This window comes from Pelobates fuscus, chromosome 6, assembly GCF_036172605.1.
Source record: "Pelobates fuscus isolate aPelFus1 chromosome 6, aPelFus1.pri, whole genome shotgun sequence".
NCBI classification, from domain to species: Eukaryota; Metazoa; Chordata; class Amphibia; order Anura; family Pelobatidae; genus Pelobates; species Pelobates fuscus.
Genome location: NC_086322.1, coordinates 31,958,461 through 31,977,683, shown reverse-complemented (window position 1 = coordinate 31,977,683; position 19,223 = coordinate 31,958,461). Strand labels below are relative to the sequence as shown.

At 39.2% G+C, this 19,223-nt stretch overlaps 1 protein-coding gene across 2 annotated transcripts in view; it reads left to right on the top strand.

Annotated features, from left to right (window-relative positions):
• The window catches only part of SLC4A11 (solute carrier family 4 member 11), a 188,922-nt gene that overhangs the window by 158,658 nt on the left and 11,041 nt on the right, over window positions 1-19,223 (top strand). For both annotated transcript variants that reach the window (XM_063457590.1, XM_063457589.1), the window contains 5 exons: window positions 1,439-1,512; window positions 5,934-6,183; window positions 7,415-7,521; window positions 13,479-13,647; window positions 15,795-15,968. In XM_063457590.1, coding sequence (XP_063313660.1) covers window positions 1,439-1,512; window positions 5,934-6,183; window positions 7,415-7,521; window positions 13,479-13,647; window positions 15,795-15,968 — 774 coding nt within the window. The remainder of the gene's footprint in view (window positions 1-1,438; window positions 1,513-5,933; window positions 6,184-7,414; window positions 7,522-13,478; window positions 13,648-15,794; window positions 15,969-19,223) is intronic.

Sequence of the window (19,223 nt, the reverse complement as noted above, 5' to 3'; positions counted from 1 at the left end):
AGTCCTCCAATGACACAATCCTCCGTGCATTATATACATTTAATAAGGGAAAATATCCTTCTAATCGAGATCATCATGCATAAGATGAGCAATGCGTTTGCCTGCTGTCCCTAATAGTTATACGGATTGACAGAAGTAAGTAGAACATGAAGAAGCCAGAAGGCAGGTTAAGACTTGCCTACACGTTAAAAATAGCTGGAGTGATAACCCTGTGGTTAAAGGGACACTATAGTCACCAAAACAACTTTAGCTTGATGAAGCAGATTTGGTGTATAGACTGCCCCTGCAGTCTCACTGCTCTGTTCTCTGCCATTTAGAAGTTAAATCACTTTGTTTATACAGCCCTGGCCAAACCTCCATGCATGTGACTTACACAGCGTTCCAAACACTTCCTGTAAAGAGTCATCTAATGTTTACACTTCCTGTATTGGAAATACTGTTTAATGTAGAATTTCTTAGATCTGGCTCTAATAGCCTTCTAGACCTTGCAAGAACCTCATGTATGTCATTAAAGTCTAATTTACGGAAGAAGATAAACTTTTAAAATAAGTTATCTTTTTGAAAAGTAAACCCCCCCCCACCCCCCTTTTTTTTTTTTTTTTTACAAGCTTTCAAAAAGACATAACTTATTTTAAAAGTTTTTATCTTCTTCTGTAAATTAGACTTTAATCACATACATGATGTTCTTGAAAGGTCTAGAAGGATAAGATCTAAGAAATTCTACATTAAACAGTATTTCCAATACAGGAAGCATAAAAATTAGACAGGGAGGTGTGACTAGGGCTGCATAAACATAAACAAGTTATTTAACTCCTAAATGACAGGGAATTGAGCAGTAAGACTGTAGGGGCATTATCTATACACTGAAAGTGCTTCGTTTTGGTGACTATAATGTCCCTCTAAGGAAACTTGATTGCATTTGTGAGACAATTTAATTATATATATTTGTTTATTTACAAAGACGAGGCTTGTGATGGGACAGGCGCAAGTCTATTTAAAAACCATATTACAAAGGAAACCAAAGCTGCCATCATATCCACCTCCATGTCCAAATGGTATTTTTGTTCATGACATTAATCATTTATATTGTTTGGCCTGGAGTCCAGACAAACTGATATGGTTATGCATCCACTGAAGTTCTCAGCCTGTCCTAATTGTATTTCAAATTTCTAATCCGCAACCACAATATTGTACTGTATTTTCTGTTTAAAATGTAAACTGTATGTTTAGTATAAATGTATTTTCATACGTCTCTCAGCATCATGGAAATCTCACATTCGAGTTGTGAGAGTGCCGTGCGTGTGTCAAATGATGTACGAACCTAAATAGTCCTCCAAATGTTCCGTTTGTTAACATGTCATGAAAAAAAAACAGATTTTTGGGTACGCCATCCTTATCCGCAGTTCTCCTCCCATTATATATTGTTCTCTTTTCACAGGTCTACAGAAGAAATTATAGCACTTTTCATATCCATAACGTTTGTGCTGGATGCACTTAAAGGGATTACCAAAAGTAAGTGGTAGAACATCTCTATCTGCTCGTGAACCTTTGCCTCTCGACGTGCTTAAAAAAAAAAAAAGCTTGAAGCGATAATCTCCACTTATAACGCCGTGCTTTAAATGGATCGGTATCACTTCAATAGAAAGCACAGGAGGGAATATTTATCAATGCGTTCTTTTGTTGTTTTTTGCTTTTATAGCAAGTGAAAGCTCAATTTATATGAAAGTAAAAAGTACTATGCAGATAAATACGAGAGTTTATATTTATTTCTCCCTTGGCGCAATATGTATGCTTACGATTGGCTTGGTTAATATTGCCCAATTCTATTCACACAAGAAATGACCATATTTCTGTCTGTATTGTGCTTCAGAACCTATGCTACGGTTTAAAGACCATTTGTGCCCATTGAAAAGTTTAAATATTACTTATCTATTCTGTGTTGATGATTTTTTTTTTTTTTTCTTCATTTAACATGCATCCTTTGTCTTCCCCTGGCATAGCAGTATGAAGGCTGTAGTTACAGCCTACCCATGTGTGGTATCCCACGATGAGTGTATGGTGGAATTCTGCACTCTAAAATTGTGCGGAGGGTGTTTTAATGAGCCCATAGCAGGGTCTTAGATCATAGTTAAAATACATGTTGTAGCTTACTCTGCCTGCAGAACATACGGTTTTACCATATGTTTATTTGCATTATTCTTTTTCTTTAATAGTACAAATGGGGAAATTTGAATGCCTCCATTATGCTATTACACGTTTAGAAGAGTAGAATGGCTTCAGGTCGCTGTTACGGGAACATACAAGAGTATTAGGGGAGATGTTGTTTCACAAAAGCCCGAGAGCAACTTTTAAAATCATTAAATCAGATTGTGTACCAGGCTAGTCTGTTGGATATCAGCTAGCAGCAATGTATATATTATTCCTGTTTTCATTAGAAAAATGAGAAACCCAAAGGGATGTCTGTCTCATATTTTATTTTTTGAAGTAATCTCTCCTGGTGATCCTGGTCGGGAGGAACTGCCTGATAACCAAGGCAGTCCCCCTGCATCTAGTCTGGCCCTCCCAGGCTAACTTTGGCCAAGGTTTGTGACTAAGTGGCTAATAAAAAAGACTGGATATACCCCGTTTTGAATACCCAGAGTTGTCTAATTTAGCAAATGGTATGCCATTATGGGATTAATTTTAATTTCTGGGCTGTCATATGGTAATGTTACGAAAGCCTTGTTTCTCTGATCCAAATGATATATAATAATTTATAATAATATGGAAGAGGTAAATTATGGTAACAGACATAGTCAGATTCCAGGTTTTGTTCAGAACGTGTACAACTTCCTCTGTCCTGAAGGGGTTAATAAAGCAAGTTCCACACCAGTCTGTTTAACTTGTTCACTTTAGATCAGAGAAAAGTATAAATCCGGTCAAGCAATATTTCTGTATTTATTACCTTAATTTAAAGTAACACGGTAGGGACTGTAAAGGCTTCATCTCAATTAAGTGGTTATTGTGTTTGGCGTCCCATGTTGCCATTCTTCATTCAGCTTTAAATGCTCCCAGAAGCCCATCCCATCTGTGCTGCTTAGGCTAACGAGGAAGTATTGGTCTCAGCAGCAATGGGTGGCTGTGATTTAGAGTGTCAGCTCATCACAGTCCCCATCGCAGGTATGAATCACGTTGGCCAGTGGAGCTGGGTGGTGGGAAGCCAGGGATTATTATTTAGTGTCAAACTGCTCTAAAATAGCCATAGCACCTAAAGACCTGGATGTAAAGGTAACTCAAAGAGATTAACTGATTTTTGTGCATACTTTGTCCCTTTAACTATAACAATGAGCATTAGAATGATAGGGGCACAGCTCAAAGCTAGATTGTATATATCAGTGTATCGCCACTGATTATCCCCAATAATGCTCTGGTTGTGTATTGGGCTATGCAGAATCCTACCGGCAGACCAGGTGGTCCATTGGTTATCTTACCAGCACAGTGTCTTTTTATGAAATATGTAGACATTTAACCTGAAATGTTAGTTAATCTCACGCAAACATACCTAGCTGTGTGTAGCACTGTAGACTTTTAACATAATTTTCCCCTTGAAATGCAACATGATCTCTTCTGGAAAAATATTTTTAATATTTATTTTTTTTTTCTCTTGCATATGAGAAGTCCTATATATTATTAATTTTAAACTGTTGTTTCCTGTTAATTACCAAACCAACCAGCTGCAGCTTCCAGGCATTTCTGGTTTTACTAAAATATGTACCTTGCGTAGGAAGCTGTGGGAACAGCTGGAATTACAGGACACAAGAGGTCACATCTCATTGTATAAAAAGTCACCTGTTCAAAATGAAGCCTTGCGTTCTATCCAAACGAACATGTATGCCTCCACTTCCTTGTCTGTCAGTAAGATCTCCCAAAACCACTCTTTAAGTATTAGCGGCAAGCTTTTTGCGATTTTTCCTGTTAATGAAATGATTAATGATTTGTTAATTGTTAATACATGATTGTAGGACTTGTTCTCCAGTTGCCACTTTACTGGAGGTGGAGCTGTCATGAGGTCAAGCTGGTTGGGCCATACTGAATGACATACTGAATGCCATGCCGATGACTTTACCTACTAAGCCTACAGGTTATTGGGCACAGGTTAATGAGTCTGGGAGCGTTGCTTTATATTAATTAATGTGATGGTAATATGTTCTGACATTGCTGAGAATATTCTCGCTTCCCACTCCTCGGCAATCGCTATTATTTTATATTTTGATCCACATATGCCAGGAGAGGTATTGGACACACAACCATCGTTGCCTAGAAGTGTAACTAGCACATACCTGCAGATCTATATCCTGGTGCAGTCCTTAGATTAAAGGAACTCTAACCCTTATTAGTAAATGCCATCTCATGGTTCTAGGGAGATTTTTTTTTTAGTTACTGTATTAATATTTAAGTGACCTCTTGATTCTTATTTTTTATTTTTTTTTCTGTTCATATATTCCTGGCTTTCAGGGTTTTTTATATTTTATACTGTTATAACTCAAGCAAGACATAACTGCAGTGGTTATATGTTCAAACTGCCGACCGTATAAAATTACAAGTCGTATAGCATCCACTTTTTGTAACTTTAGGAAATTATTGCAGCATTTGCCTTGGAATTACAGGACTTGCAGAAAAACACCATAAATGAGGACGTCCAGAATGTTTTTTTACATTTTCTTTCTCAACTCCTTATGTAGCCTTGGGCAGAAGAATCACTTTAGTACATTCCATTTCAACTAGTCATTACGTCAAAAAATAAATGATAAATATCTCATAATAGGTTCACACATGTCCATTGTTGTCTTAATAACAATTGGTTTTAAGTGAAATTGGTTTTAAGTGATATATCCTTGGCAGGGAAACTGTTTATAAGGGCTTTTATTTTTGATTGGAACAATTGTCTCCATGGACACTCTTTTATTTTATTTTTTTAATATAATTATTTCTTTTATTTTGCAAGGACATGAATCTAGGGGTTATTTATTAATTTATTCTTCTTTTGTGAGGCTCTTGATTAACTCTGACAATTTGCAACAGATAAATTACCTGTCTGAGTAATGCAAAGAGCATTTCACCATCTATGTCTCGTAGACCTCTGGGCTCTGATGAACACCACCTTCTCATGGTGCCTTTTTACATACAACTCCTAGCACAACTCTTTGCCTGTCCAGGTGTACCTTCTCTGTCTCTGGAAATCAATTCATCTTCCCTTCCACAAATATTAGTCTTTTTCTTTCTACACCTCTTCCCAACCTTATAAAATCTTAATTTCTCTAATACTTTGCTTTTTTCACTGTTATATTTAATCCTTAATCTGTACTTGTTGCCAACTCACAAATTCTGCCATTTTCAAAGTCCACAAAAAAAAAACAAATTTCTCCATGATTTCTTGTGTTAACTACTGGAACCTACTCATCGATGTCCTTCCTGCCAAACATATGACCATCTACAAAATGCTGCTGTTGATTATCTTCCTTACACATCCTTTAAAAAAAAAAAAAAAAAAACTTCTCGTACTAGCAAGAATAACATTTAATGTGTTTCCTTTTTCTTACAAAACATCCCTAAATGTAACTTTTAATCATCACTTATTTGCTTGTCTTGGGTACTAGAGCTTTCCTCTTTCAGTTAGAAGACTTTTCCTGAGTTACCGATTATCTCTGGAGTTTATTGCCGGCACAAAGTCTCTCACATGTGTCTCACATATATTTTTTCAATCTAAGTTTGCTTTCGAACAGTTCATATTAGCTTTATATTACACCGTTATTGATTTTTGTTTGGTTAGTCATCTCATGGTAATCAATGAAGTTTGATGATTTCACTACTGAACCCCTTGCCTAGGAACGTGAAAGTGAGATGTAATCGATGTTATGGGTTTTTAATGCTTTTTATTTGTTTTTCTTTCACAGTTTTTAAGAAATATTACCTGGACGCTCCTGACTCGCATGCCGTTTCTGAGAAAGGATCCATGGAAACCTTGCCAAATCTGAACATTACCCCCGACACACTCTTTAGTTCGGCCTGGAACAGCTCACTCCTACAGAATCACAGCCTAGATCATGACGGAGAGCAGCACGGGAGAGAATCTGCGGTCCTCAGTCTCATGCTGATGTTTGGGACGCTGTGGCTGGGCCACACACTCTATCAGTTTAAGAAGAGGTGAGTGTGTGTAAAGGAAATGCACACTTGGCATACATTGTCTTTAATCAGACAAAAAGCAGGAGGCCCGGTCCCTAAGGGATAGTGCATAAAACATATATAACATACCTGTGTGCTAGCTGGATTGTAAACAGATGTAATTATCACTTCCCCTAATGCATCACTAAAAGGACACTCCACTGCCCAATTACAAAATAAATAAAAATCACGGTTTAGTAGATAAGCCCCAAATAAAAGCTTGCATGCATTTAATTATGTATGTTTTTTCATTGGGGATATACCTAAAACCAGCTTGCAAAAACCTTTTGCCTGCTGCCTTTGCAAACCCTCCCCTTCTAACCCCGCCCAGACTTTCTGTAGCTGTCCAATTACAGACATCCCAATACAGCTCAATGAGAAGTCTTTGTAAGTCAGGTGCTCTGGGCTATTGCTGCTTCTTGAGTTTAGCTGCATTGAGCTAATTAAACCAGGAAGTAACAGGATCTGTTGTCTGCTTCAAAGCCAAGGGGGTGTAACCAGGTTAATTTATAAAAGTGTTAAAATCTGCACTTTTTGGAAAATGGGGGAAAAAAAAAACAAGAGGACAAGCTCTTCACAAGTTGTTTAGGGGTCTGGATTGTCCCTTTTAAAGGATTCATTACAGCCATAAGGAACTAAAATAATCATGATGTCTCAGTGGGGGCCAAAGCTATCCGTCTGAAATGTAGTTTCCCTAACCGGAGTTATGTTTCTATCTCTGCTCGGCTGCTTTACTTCTACAAACAATTAGGTGCAATCACCTTGGGTCTCATTCGTATGATGTGCTTGTTCTAACCAATAATTAATAATTCAACCATAACTCTCTCGGGGATCCCAGCTAGAGATTCCAGATCCACCAGGCTTGTCTGGGCAGCAGATGAAGTCCTGCCTTGCAGTGTGTAAATTCACATTCTGCCGAATGGAGATCCGTTATTACCGGAGGTTTCTGTAGGATCTTTTTATTTGCTGCCGGACAGTTTGTAGAGTTGATTTGTGTCCTGGAAACATTGTAACTTTGCCATGCGTAGTCCTGACACTGGTTACAAACCATTGCTCTATACTGACACCGTTTAGGTGTCCAAGTTATTCTTTAATAATCTGTATATTACATGGTCCAAAATAAAAATAAAAGAATGTTTTGATATTATTACTAATCATTCTAATACAACGTATTAATATAAAACGTTATTATTGCACCTTTCTATATTTTCAGTCCTTACCTTCATTCAAGAGTGCGTGAAATGCTGTCAGACTGCGCATTGCCGATATCGGTGCTGACCTTCTCTGTAGTGGGATCCTATTTCTTTAAAGAGATATACAGTGAGTACATGGCTGTAGTGTTGACATAACAGTGGCGGGCGCAGACTTGCAGTCTGAGAATCGAATACCTGGGGACATCGTATTAGTCTCACAATTAGAGAGGATTAGTGATCCTTCTGATCAGCTTTTCACGTACGAATAACCCTACCCCCCGACGTTCTTTCATTTAGTCTTAATTTGTGACACCTGAGAATATTAAGAAAGCCTGATTCTGGTGATTTTTTTTATGTATGGACCATTTTAAAAATGAATTTCCCACAATACCTCGGTAGATTTGACTGCTATTCCATCCACAAAATTATGTTTCTAGAAGATCTGGAATCTTTCATTATTGGAAATGGCACTTCTTGTATGTGTGTCTTAAATGTTAAATATTCTGCAGACACGAGTAAGCATTTTATTAAATCGGCTTCACCTCGGCTGTTCTCTAAAATCAACTGCCAATCTGAAATAAAATGCCTTTTAAATTCTGCTGACTGTGCAGGCCAATTGGTGTTAATTTAGTCGACTAAAACTAAAAACAACTCAGATGACTAAAATATGTCTAAAACTATAATGGCTTTTTTTTTTTTTTTTTAATTCTTTATTTTATTTGTGCATGGAAGATCACATATAACGTACCCTGCCACAACAGTCAGAGCATGTAAAGTCAAACAAAGAGTTGCATTGGTTAGGCAGTGAAAAAACTTTGCACATTTTTTTTAAGTTATTAACGCTTGACACAGAATTGTATTCAAACTGATTACTAGCAAAAGTAAGAAACAGGATTAGCTTAAGATGTGTTATGAGAAAAGTAGGTAAGTTTGCAGGCTAGTTGTTCAGGCTTATGTCACTGTGTATTAAGCGTTAGGTTACCTGCTGAATAAACGTTAGGTTACATGCTGGATAGACATTAAGCTAGATTACATGCAAGGCTGTACTCGATTGGGACAGGTTAATTAGTAAACGTTAGGTTGCATGCTAAACAGACATTAAGCATATATTACGAAGGGTACAATTGCATGGCCTCTAATTAGACTGCTTATTGTTCATCATAAGTAACATCACTATTTATGGATTAGTAGGCTCCAGCACCACCACGAGGGCTGGTAGTGACGGTGAGCGGCAAAGGGCCTAACTCGTATCTCAGTCCTGGCTCCCAGGCTATCCTATGCCAGCCAGGGGTACCGCATGGTCCCTTCTCGAGCAGTCACACTGCAGGACATTGTCCCTGATTGCAGGCATGTTGGTCGCCTCTGCGGTCCCCTGCGTTTCGGGCTACGGTTTCAGCGTGTTTGGCGCCCTTGAAGTCGCCTCCATAGTGCCGCTGTGTGCTTCAGAGAGGAATGGTGCTTGATCCGCCGCCATGTTGGTGATTTTCCCGCTGGTAGGAAGGTGCGTCGCATTATGCAGGTGGTACTCGTTGGTGGAGAGGCAGGACAGCTCATCTGCCATTTCAACCTCCGCCAAAAATCGGTGAAGTGCCGGTTCAGCTTGGAGAGGATGTCTGCTAGGCCAGCTCTGGATCGTGGAGACCACGCGGTGTCCGCCATGTTGAGTGTGGCGCTGAGAAGGCCTCCGAGACTCCGGTCGTAGCAGAGGTGAGTAGCGTGTTTGGGTTTGAGAGTGTAAGCTGGTAGTCCCGGTCTGCTTGTGGTCCCGATGTTATCGCACATGCCCTCCGACATCTTTATTTCAGTGCTTGGGTTACAGGTCTTGGGGGCCCTGCTACGGCACCGCCGGTGTTTCGCGGTATTCGGGGCCTGAGGGTGGGGACCGGGATCACCCCCCCGGTCCAAGTAGGGGGGGGGGTACGGGGCCAGTTCCCCACGGGACCGACTCATGGCAGGGTGCTGATCGGCAGGCAGCGGGGCAGCGGCCGTCCACCCCGCTCACCTCCAGAGTAGGCCTTAAGGTGCCAATGAGGAACCCTCCTCCTGGGGACTGAAGCCCGTTCGGCCAGCCTCTCCCTGGATCCAGGGCTCTCTGCCCGCTGGGGGCCACCGATGCTGGACGGCTGTCTGCCCAAAATCGCATTTTCGTTGCTTATTTGGGCCTAATTTGCAGGAGCTGGTGTCGAGTGCGACCATCCAGCTCGGCGGTCCGGCCCCGCCCCCCATAGTCTGCCCTATAATGGCTTTTTAGTAAAAAAAAATGATGACTAAAACCAAATTGAAATTTGCCACCAAAATGAAGCGGTGCGCACCACCTGTCACTTCTAATGTTTTATTTTTTTCACTTTTATATTGGCTTTTAACATATATGTAAAAATATATTAAGCGCATAGTCAAATTACGTCAATTCATCTTTTTTGCTGCACATGTCCACTGGCACAGGTTCGCAATGTGCACAAAACCCACATACTGCTAATATTTCAATTGGTGCAGACATGGGGTCTCTGTACTATCTGCATGGAAGGCAGATACTTTCTTTGTAATTACACCGTTGAATAAAACCGTTAACATGTTGCATAATTGTGTTAACCATTTGTTTCATGTGATGCTCTGTTTTGTCTAAAATTAGATTAAAGTTTTAGCAAACTACATTATAGTCCAGTTTATTTCAGGCACAGGGAGGGCACACATTGCAAATGTGGAAGAGAAAAAGAAACGTTGTTTAATTTCTCATCTTGTCTGGATGCTTTCTCTATGCTGACTGCCAGGTGCAAAGGACACAATGTAGAACACTGACTGACAGAGCTAACATGGAGGACAAATATGTGAATTTCTACATTTAATTTAAAGCCGCTATGTCAATCCCCAATCCAAATGTCGTAAGATAAAATCTTTCTGATATAATCACATTGATTGTATTGGAATTTCTCGGAAATTTAATGGATATGCCATTTTTTCCTGCATGTTTTCCATGGGGTATGTAGGAAATACTGCTTGGAGAAGCTGCAGATCTGCTGTTGGCAGCCTTTGCAATCCCTCTATTATTCCCAACCCAGAATTTCAGTCTGTGGTGGGGATTGCTCCAATCAGTAGCTTCTCTGTATACCCAACGGTATAGGATCTTTTTTCTGTAAGTAAATAAAATATATTTGTACTTAAATTAAGAAATAAGGCACTCAATTCAAATCTTTTTTTCAGTAGTGATAACCAAGTCTGTGTAATATTCTTAATTTAATTTAAGCTTTATTTCCATTAATAGAGGTCATCAGACCTAATAAGCTGACTCCAATAGCCAGGCATCTAAAAGACAGAGGCAATAAACACCTGGCACATCCCTTGCCCACTGTCCTAAATTCCTTATTAAAGATGTTTGTAGTGTTTTTCAACATACACTAAAACTGCAATGCCTGATTATTATAAAGGTTTATTGGGTGAAAACAAACACTGTTGTGGCTTAGTTGGATATTAATATCGGTACTTATAGTACTGTTCAGTCAAGTACCAGACTCTGCATCAATTGCTGGTGTGTATCACATCTAGTCCATTCATAGTGTTACATTCTAAGCAGATGATCTTTGAGATATTGCAGGGTCAGGATTTCTCATAGAAACTGCTGTGAATTACACACACAACATATTTGTTTAGTAAGAACCATTGGAAGAAAGTCTGAACGAGTGATTTATTTCTGCAGTTTCAGTCTACGCTCAGTAGAGGGCAGCGGGGTTCTCTATATACGGTACATTTAATCTTTGTTTAGGGCAGGTGTAAACCCAGATAAGACCTTTTGATGCTGATCGGTAGAAACATTTTGCCAAAATTTGTATGATCAGCTCACCTGCAGGGCTTGTAATAAAGACACTTGCTGCCGCATTGCCTTTCCATAAATTTTATTTGTCCCATGGTTTCGATGAAGACTGGTAATTTCTATGCAAATGATACATTATTATGCAATCATTTTATATTCCGGTAGAATGTACAAATCCCAGGAGGTAATCTACATCTCCGAATGCCAGCTGATGCAAGGTCCATATCGCTGTCTGCCCATAGTGATTTCCCTTTTGATGTCATTATATAAAATGTATCTGCAAATGAATGTCCGCCAGAGGAATCTGTCTCTGAATGTTCGTGATTTCAGTGATTTGTGTTGCGTACATTTTTAATCATGCAAAAAGAATACATTGCATATCATAATATGATACAACAACTGCAAAGGATGCTAAGCTGGTCTGTGGGCTTGTTCTAATAAACCAACTCCAGAATATCGGTTTTATTTATGCCCCTAAAATATAGCTCTCGTACTTGTCAACTTATGAGGTTTGATATATTTGCTGCTGTTTTATTAAGAGGATTTTTTTAGGTTTATATTTACTTTCATTGCTTTATGAAAACCAAGTACAGAAAATTGGAATTCTTTCATATGTAGATGTAGATGTTACATTTCAATTATATTCTGTGTAAGTGCCCCTTTTGACAGTTGAGTTGGAAATATGGGAGCCCTCTGGAATCTAATAAAACCTGGGGAGTTAAGGTTGGATAACTCAGGAACAAATGTTTTTACCTGAATTTCAAAAATCTATGCTGTTTGGTTTAGAGCTTAAGAAAAGTGAAATATCCAGAGATAATGATGGATTTTTCTTAATTACAAATAGTTTGCTACTTTGATTACGTTGCAAGACTGTAAAAATGATGCATTTTAGTGAACCTAAAATATTGATCTCTTGCATTACTGTTCCAAATAAATGATTGTTTGTGTTTTGTTTTTTTTTACATTTACTTTTTATAAATGTAACAATTTTTGCAAATGTTTAGTAAGTCCTAGAACAATTCTTTTGAAAAGCCCATTTTTTAAAAAATACTTATCTATTTTTAAACATGCAATGCATTACAGAAAACCAAATGTGACTGCCAGCTGTTTAATTATGACTTTCTCATGCCCTTCATATGTTCACGCGGAAACATATTGACTGTTTAGTACTTACACATAATAAAAGAGACTTTAATGGGAAATCCAAGATATTGGTTAAAATGACTCCTCAAAATTGGCCATTTTCAAATTGTTCTCACCAAAAAACAGGAAGATCATTTGTCGCTAGTATTGCAGATGTTTGGATGTAAAACTTGGAGGCTGCGGATATTTGGGTAGGTGTAGTGGGGGTTATTTTCCACGTTTGCACATGTCATTGATCAGCGTGGGTGATATCTAGAAACACAATGGGATGTAGGAACTGAAGAGAATCTTTTGGCAAAACCGGAGTAATATTTCCATCCCAGGAAGGAATTCACACTCTGACGTTCGTGATGTTTAATGGAAACAAATGTCTGACACAGAATCCTACGTGTCGTTTTATAAACCCCTTTTACTCTTATGCCAAATATGTTTGGGGATTTTTCACCCTCATTTATTAATGACCTAAAACAACATTTTAATGCTTAATAGATTGAATTAAAAATTAAAAATACGAATTATTAAATAATTGCTTTAACTGTTTTCTCATGTCTGACTTGAAATTAGCACGAATCAACACGAAAAAATATTGAGAAACCTGCAAAATTAATAAGTAGGAAAGACTAGAACAAAATAATTTGTAAAATTGCTGTTTTAGTGAGAGGTTATGTACAATAATTTTATTTTTATTTACAGTAGAAGTACTGCGTAGGAATTCTGAAATGCTCAATAAAGCAGATATAAATGAGATTTGTAGGTAGATTACAAACGTAAACAAAAATCTGCCATTTCCAGTTTCTGATTAAAATGCATCATATCCGTGTTCTCTCTTTAACCCCTTAAGGACACATGACGTGTGTGACATGTCATGATTCCCTTTTATTCCAGAAGCTTGGTCCTTAAGGGGTTAAGTGTCAGATAATTGGCCAAAATATTGCTTTGCAAGGTCTTACAGTAAGTGGCAACCCCTTTCAGTCCAGTTGCTTGGCTTTGCCCTTCCATAATTACCATGCTTGTCCTGGTTATCTGATATATAAATAATAGAGATTTGTGATCTATGTTTATCTTGCACCCTGTGCTGTTAATGAGGCAAATTAAGTGATTCCGGTTGCTCACTACACTCGTTCTTTTTGTTGCAGTTGCCAAGTTTAACTACATTCAGACGGAGAGCCTGTTTGTGCTGGCCCCAATTGGATCTCTGTCTATGGGCTCAATAACCAGTGCCATGGGGCTGGGTTTCCTTCTATCCATGCTCTTCTTCATAGAGCAGAACATCGTAGCGTCCCTTACCAATGCACCGGAGAACAGGTACATCTCCTGCTTGTCTGCACAGGTTTCTGCAATTTTAACCTGGTACATTTAGATTGTATCTGCAATTCTAACCTGGTTTAATATCTCTTGGTCTGTCTGTCTACCAAGGTGTCACTTTATAGAGCAGAATATGCCTTCTTTACATATACAGTATCTCACAAAAGTGAGCACACCCCTCACATTTTTGTAAATATTTTATTATATCTTTTCATGTGTCAACACTGAAGAAATGACACTCTGCTACAATGTAAAGTAGTAAGTGTGCAGCCTGTATAACAGTGTACATTTGCTGTCCCCTCAAAATAACTCCACACACAGCCAATAACGTCTAAACTGTTGGCAACAAAAGTGAGTACAGGTGGTCCTCGTTTTGCGACCTACCTGTTTTGCGACCTACCTGTTTTACGACGGCTCGCACTTATGACCAGCTCTCTCGTGGGGTGGTTAGTGCGAGCAGTCGTGGGAATTAGAGGGATTCCCTAATCTGCTGCGTTCGTCTATGTTCGGGGAAATATCCCTGAACACAGACATGCATACCAGAGCAGGAAATCCCCAAACTCACTTATCGACCAGGTCGTAGGAACGGAACCCGGTCGGTAAGTATAGAGTCCCTGTACACCCCTAAGTGGAAATGTCCAAATTGGGCCCAAGTAGCCATTTTCCCTCCCTGGTGTCATGTGACTCAAGGTCTCAGGTGTATTCAATTTGGTGTTATCGATGTCACACTCTCATACTGGTCACTGGAAGTTCAACATGGCACCTCATGGCAAAGAACTCTCAGAGGATCTGAAAAAAAGAATTGCAGCATGGTGTGCAAAACCATACAGCGGTTTCACAGGACCGGTTCCATTTAGAACAGGCCTTGCCATGGTCGACCAATGAAGTTGAGTGCACGTACTCTGCTTCATATCAAGAGGTTGTCTTTGAGAAATAGACGTATGAATGCTGTCAGCATTTCTGCAGAGGTTGAAGGGGTAGGGGTCAGCCTGTCGGTGCTCCGACCATACGCCGCACACTTCATCAAATTAGTCTGCATGATGGTCGTCCCAGAAGGAAGCCTTTTCTAAAGATGATGCACAAGAAAGCCCGTAAACAGTTTGCTGAAGACAAGCAGACTAAGGACATGGATTACTGGAACCATGTCCTGTGGTCCGATGAGACCAAGATAAACATATTTGGTTCGGATGGTGTCAAGCGTGTGTCGCGGCAACCAGGTGAAGAATAAAGACAAGTGTCTCTTGCCTACAGTCAAGCATGGTGGTGAGAGTGTCATGGTCTGGGCCTGCATGAGTGCTGCCGGCACTGGGAAGCTACAGTTCATTGAGGGAACCATGAATGCCAACATGTACTGTGACATACTGAAGCAAAGCATTATCCCCTCCCTTCGAAAACTGGGCCGCAGGGCAGTATTCCAACATAACGACCCCAAACACACCTTCAAAACGACCACTGCCTTGCTAAAGAAGCTGAAGGTAAAGGTGATGGACTGGCCAAGCATGTCTCCAGACCTAAACTCTATTGAGCAAGGTCTCGAACATCCACCAGCTCTGTGATATCGTCATAGATGAGTGTAAGAGGACTCCAGTGGCAACCTGTGAAGCTCTGGTGAACTTCATGCCCATAAGGGTTAAGGCTGTGCTGTAAAATAATGGTGACCACACAAAACATTTCCACTTTGGGGTGTACTTACTTTTGTTGCCAACGGTTTAGACATTAATGGCTGTGTGTTGAGTTTTTTTTTTTTTTTAGGGGACAGCAAATTTACACTGTTATACAGGCTGTAAACTTAGTACTTTACATTGTAGCAGAGTGTAATTTCTTAAGTGTTGTCACATGAAAAGATATAATAAAATATTTACAACAATCTGAGGGGTGTACTCACTTTTGTGCAATACTGTATATATCCACATTGCCAGCAAGTGTTGGTAATAGTGTTATTTTTACATTTAGATTTCATCTTAAATCTATGTGCCAAACTCCACTGTACAAGCAACAAAATGATTCCAAAGTTGTGACCAAAAGAGTGATGTGTATTCAACCGTCAAAGATGGACCTAGTGACATTTTAACTGTTTGTCTTTGTCAAGATTTGTACTGCGTTTGTTGGAGATCGCCAAATAACAGTCCTTGTATCATCTCTTTCAGGTTAGTTAAAGGTACTGCGTACCACTGGGATCTCCTACTTGTGGCTCTTATTAACACGGGGCTGTCGGTTTTCGGGATGCCATGGATACACGCAGCCTTTCCTCACTCTCCCATGCATGTCAGAGCATTGGCCAATGTGGAAGAACGAGTGGAACATGGACACATTTATGAGACGTAAGTGCAAGAGCGTTTTAAGTATACTGGGAAGGTCAGGACAATCATTTGTCATCCAATTAGCTGTAACAATAAGGGTTTAATTGTAGGGGTAGTCTCAAAGTGCAGTTTTTAGGGACGATTTTATTTATTTTTTCCTAATTTCCTTTCTTTATTCAAAGCAAACCTTTCATTTTAAAGGTTAGAGGTTATTTTGATCTATACGTTGTTCTAATCAAAAGAATATTCTGGTTTACATAATTTTTCCTGTGTATGCTTGAACCCCTATGAAAGTTGTCAGGATCCTGACGTTCCTGCTCTGGTTGTTTAGGCGCCCAAACTGATGAGATTAGACATCTTCAGACTTTGTAACCAAGTTGTCAAACTGTGTATATTGCGTCATCGTTCTACTGAATATATACGCTCTTCTTGGATATTCACTGAAAATGTTTTTATTTTTATTTTATAAACTGGCTTGTATGCACTGCTATTTTTGCCACTTTTTTCATATACCTCTTTTGTTTCTGTAATTTTCGGTTACAAGTGAATTCCCCATGTGTGCAGCACGGGTACAAGCATCAGCTGGCCAATGAAGAGGCTAGTAAACGAAGTATGCGAGAGGCTAGTAAACTAAGTGTAATAAACGTTTAACTCGCAAGTTGGAATAAACTTGTAATTAATAATAACATTAATAACTAAAAATAATAACTTAAAAACAGTGTAAAGTCAGAGTCCACACTCCTTGCTTTCGGCAATTCAATAATATTTATTAATAGAGGCTAATTAAACAAATAAACAATACATATACATTTGAAATAGGCTAGTATATGTTGCTACTAAAACTAATCATTGACTGAATGGAAAGTAGGCTAAATCAACATAGTAAAATAGGCATAGACTCGTGATACAGTTACCACTCCATCGATCAGCAGCTGAGAGTAAGAGAGAGAGAGAGGGGTGTGTATAGTGGGGAGAGGGAAGAGAGAGAAGGTGAGGAAGGTGAATTCAAAGCGAGATAAAATGTGCTATTCACAGGGCTTTAAACAGGTTAGCCCCTCCTTCTGCTGGACACACCTCCCTTAGTCAATCCCTTAGGATGTAACAGAGCCAGAGTGCCTCCTGGGGGAAGGGGGGGTTGCACTGGAAGGGAATGGAGGAGGAGTTTATCAACAACCCAACTGATTTTGCCTTGTGAAAGGCCATGTGCTTCACAGAGGACTCCATTATTGCCTAAGGGTAGAATGGGGGCTTGAATCCCTGTATTAGAACACAATAACACTTCATTGGCATACAGTTTGGCTGTTAATCACATCCCCCCACTTATTACACTAAGTATGCAAGAGGCTAGTAAACAAAGTATGCGAGAAGATGCATAAATCCCCCTAAAAATAGTAGCGACAAATGTACTGCAAGGTTTGGTACACAGTTATAAAAGAAACGTGTCCATTAAGCTGATACCAAGTGTAGATGGCTCAGTGGGCTAATGCTTGGTTCAACCCTCGGGGGTCACAAGTTCAGCCTTCTCACATTTGTTTTTGCTGTTGATCCAAAAGAAATTGTTCCAATTTTGCAATAAGCTTGGTAAGAAAAATTCCTTTTTGACCCCAAAATGGCAGTCTGATATCTCCTTGGATCAAGAAGCTATTACCCCACTAGTTATAAATTATATCCCTGTTTTGTTTTTTTTTTTGCAAGTATTTATCCAAATGCTGTTTAAACATCTGTATAGACTGATAAAACCACCTCTTTGGGCAGAGAATTCTACATCCTTATTGTTCTTGCTATATAAAAAAAATATATATATTTTGCCTTAGACTAAATCTCCTTTCTTCCTGCCTAAACATGTGACCTCGGGTGCTATATATAGTCCTGTTTGTAAATAGATTTCCAGATAATGGTTTGTACTGGCCCTGAAGATATTTGTATAATGTTATCATATCCCCTCTGAGGTGCCGTTTTTCCAAACTACAGAGATTTAAATGTAACATTTATTTAACTAAAATTATCCGTTCCTTTCATCAGTTGTGTAGCCAGTCTTTGCACTTTTTCTAGTGCCATAATATCCTTCTTTAGAACAGGTGCCCAAAATTGCCCAGCATATTCAAGGTGGGGTCTTACCAGCAAAATTATATTTTCATCCCGAGAATTAATGCCCCTATTTATACATGACAATACCTTACTGGCCTTAGCAATTGGTGATTGACATTGCTTTCAGAACGGAGGAATTGCGTGTAACAGGAAGAAATAAAAAATAAACAATGTAGATAAAACCCAGTAATATCCCCAGGTCTGAACACTTGACTAATTTTAAAATTCTAAACTTTGTAATGGCTTACACTTGTATCCAGGGCACCACAGCTTTAATTTTGTTTTTGTTTTTTAGCATTCTTTAGCAGCTACCTTCAGATCCCTACCACAATACAACCTAGTCTGATTCCAACCAGACCATATGTAATTAAATTAGTGAATAAGCGTTCTTAAACCATGCTCCTTGTAACATATTGTGAAAGACACTGTTAAAGGAGTGCCAAATCAAATGAAGACTTTTTGATAGGTGTTTGTCTTGTATATTATTTCACTCAATTCTTTTATAAAAGAAAAAAAAGTTATGTATTTTTCCTCCCCATAACCTGGCCCCGTTACCTATTCCCCTTTTCACACAAACTGTTCCAAATCGGCCCCTGCTTAACCGTGGAGAGGCAGACTGAGCTGAACTAGGGGAGAGCATGTACCCTGCAAACGGGAGGAAAGGATTACTTCTCTCTCTGTCAGCTTAGATTTTAGCAATTGTTAATCTGACAAATTCACCATTTTGCACCATTGAGAACTGCAGGCAAACTATCATTCCTATTGATTTTCCTAATCTGGGTGAAATTGTTCTTGCTTCTGCTAAGCCAACGAGGGTATTTATCTTTTAACATGACTCTAGCACACAATGTTTAATGTTCGCACAACATCCATTAGGCCTGGAGCCTAGTCTACCCACTCGTGTAAAACCTCCACAACGCTTACTCCATCTTCCCCATTGCTTGCAATGTGCCACTGATCATTGCACTAACCAATCCAACCTTGTAGAATGCACAGTCAAGCTGCGGAATATTGCCTGACCCAGAAACGTCACTTCTGGTTTTATTGGGATGAATTCCTCCTCCTTTTTAAAACGGATTCTCCCCAATGCAGACTTCCCACTGACTTCTCTGCCAAGCTCCCCATCTGCGCCATAGTTTGCCTGTCCCATGTGTAGCCGAGGCTCATGTTAAGACATATGTATTATTA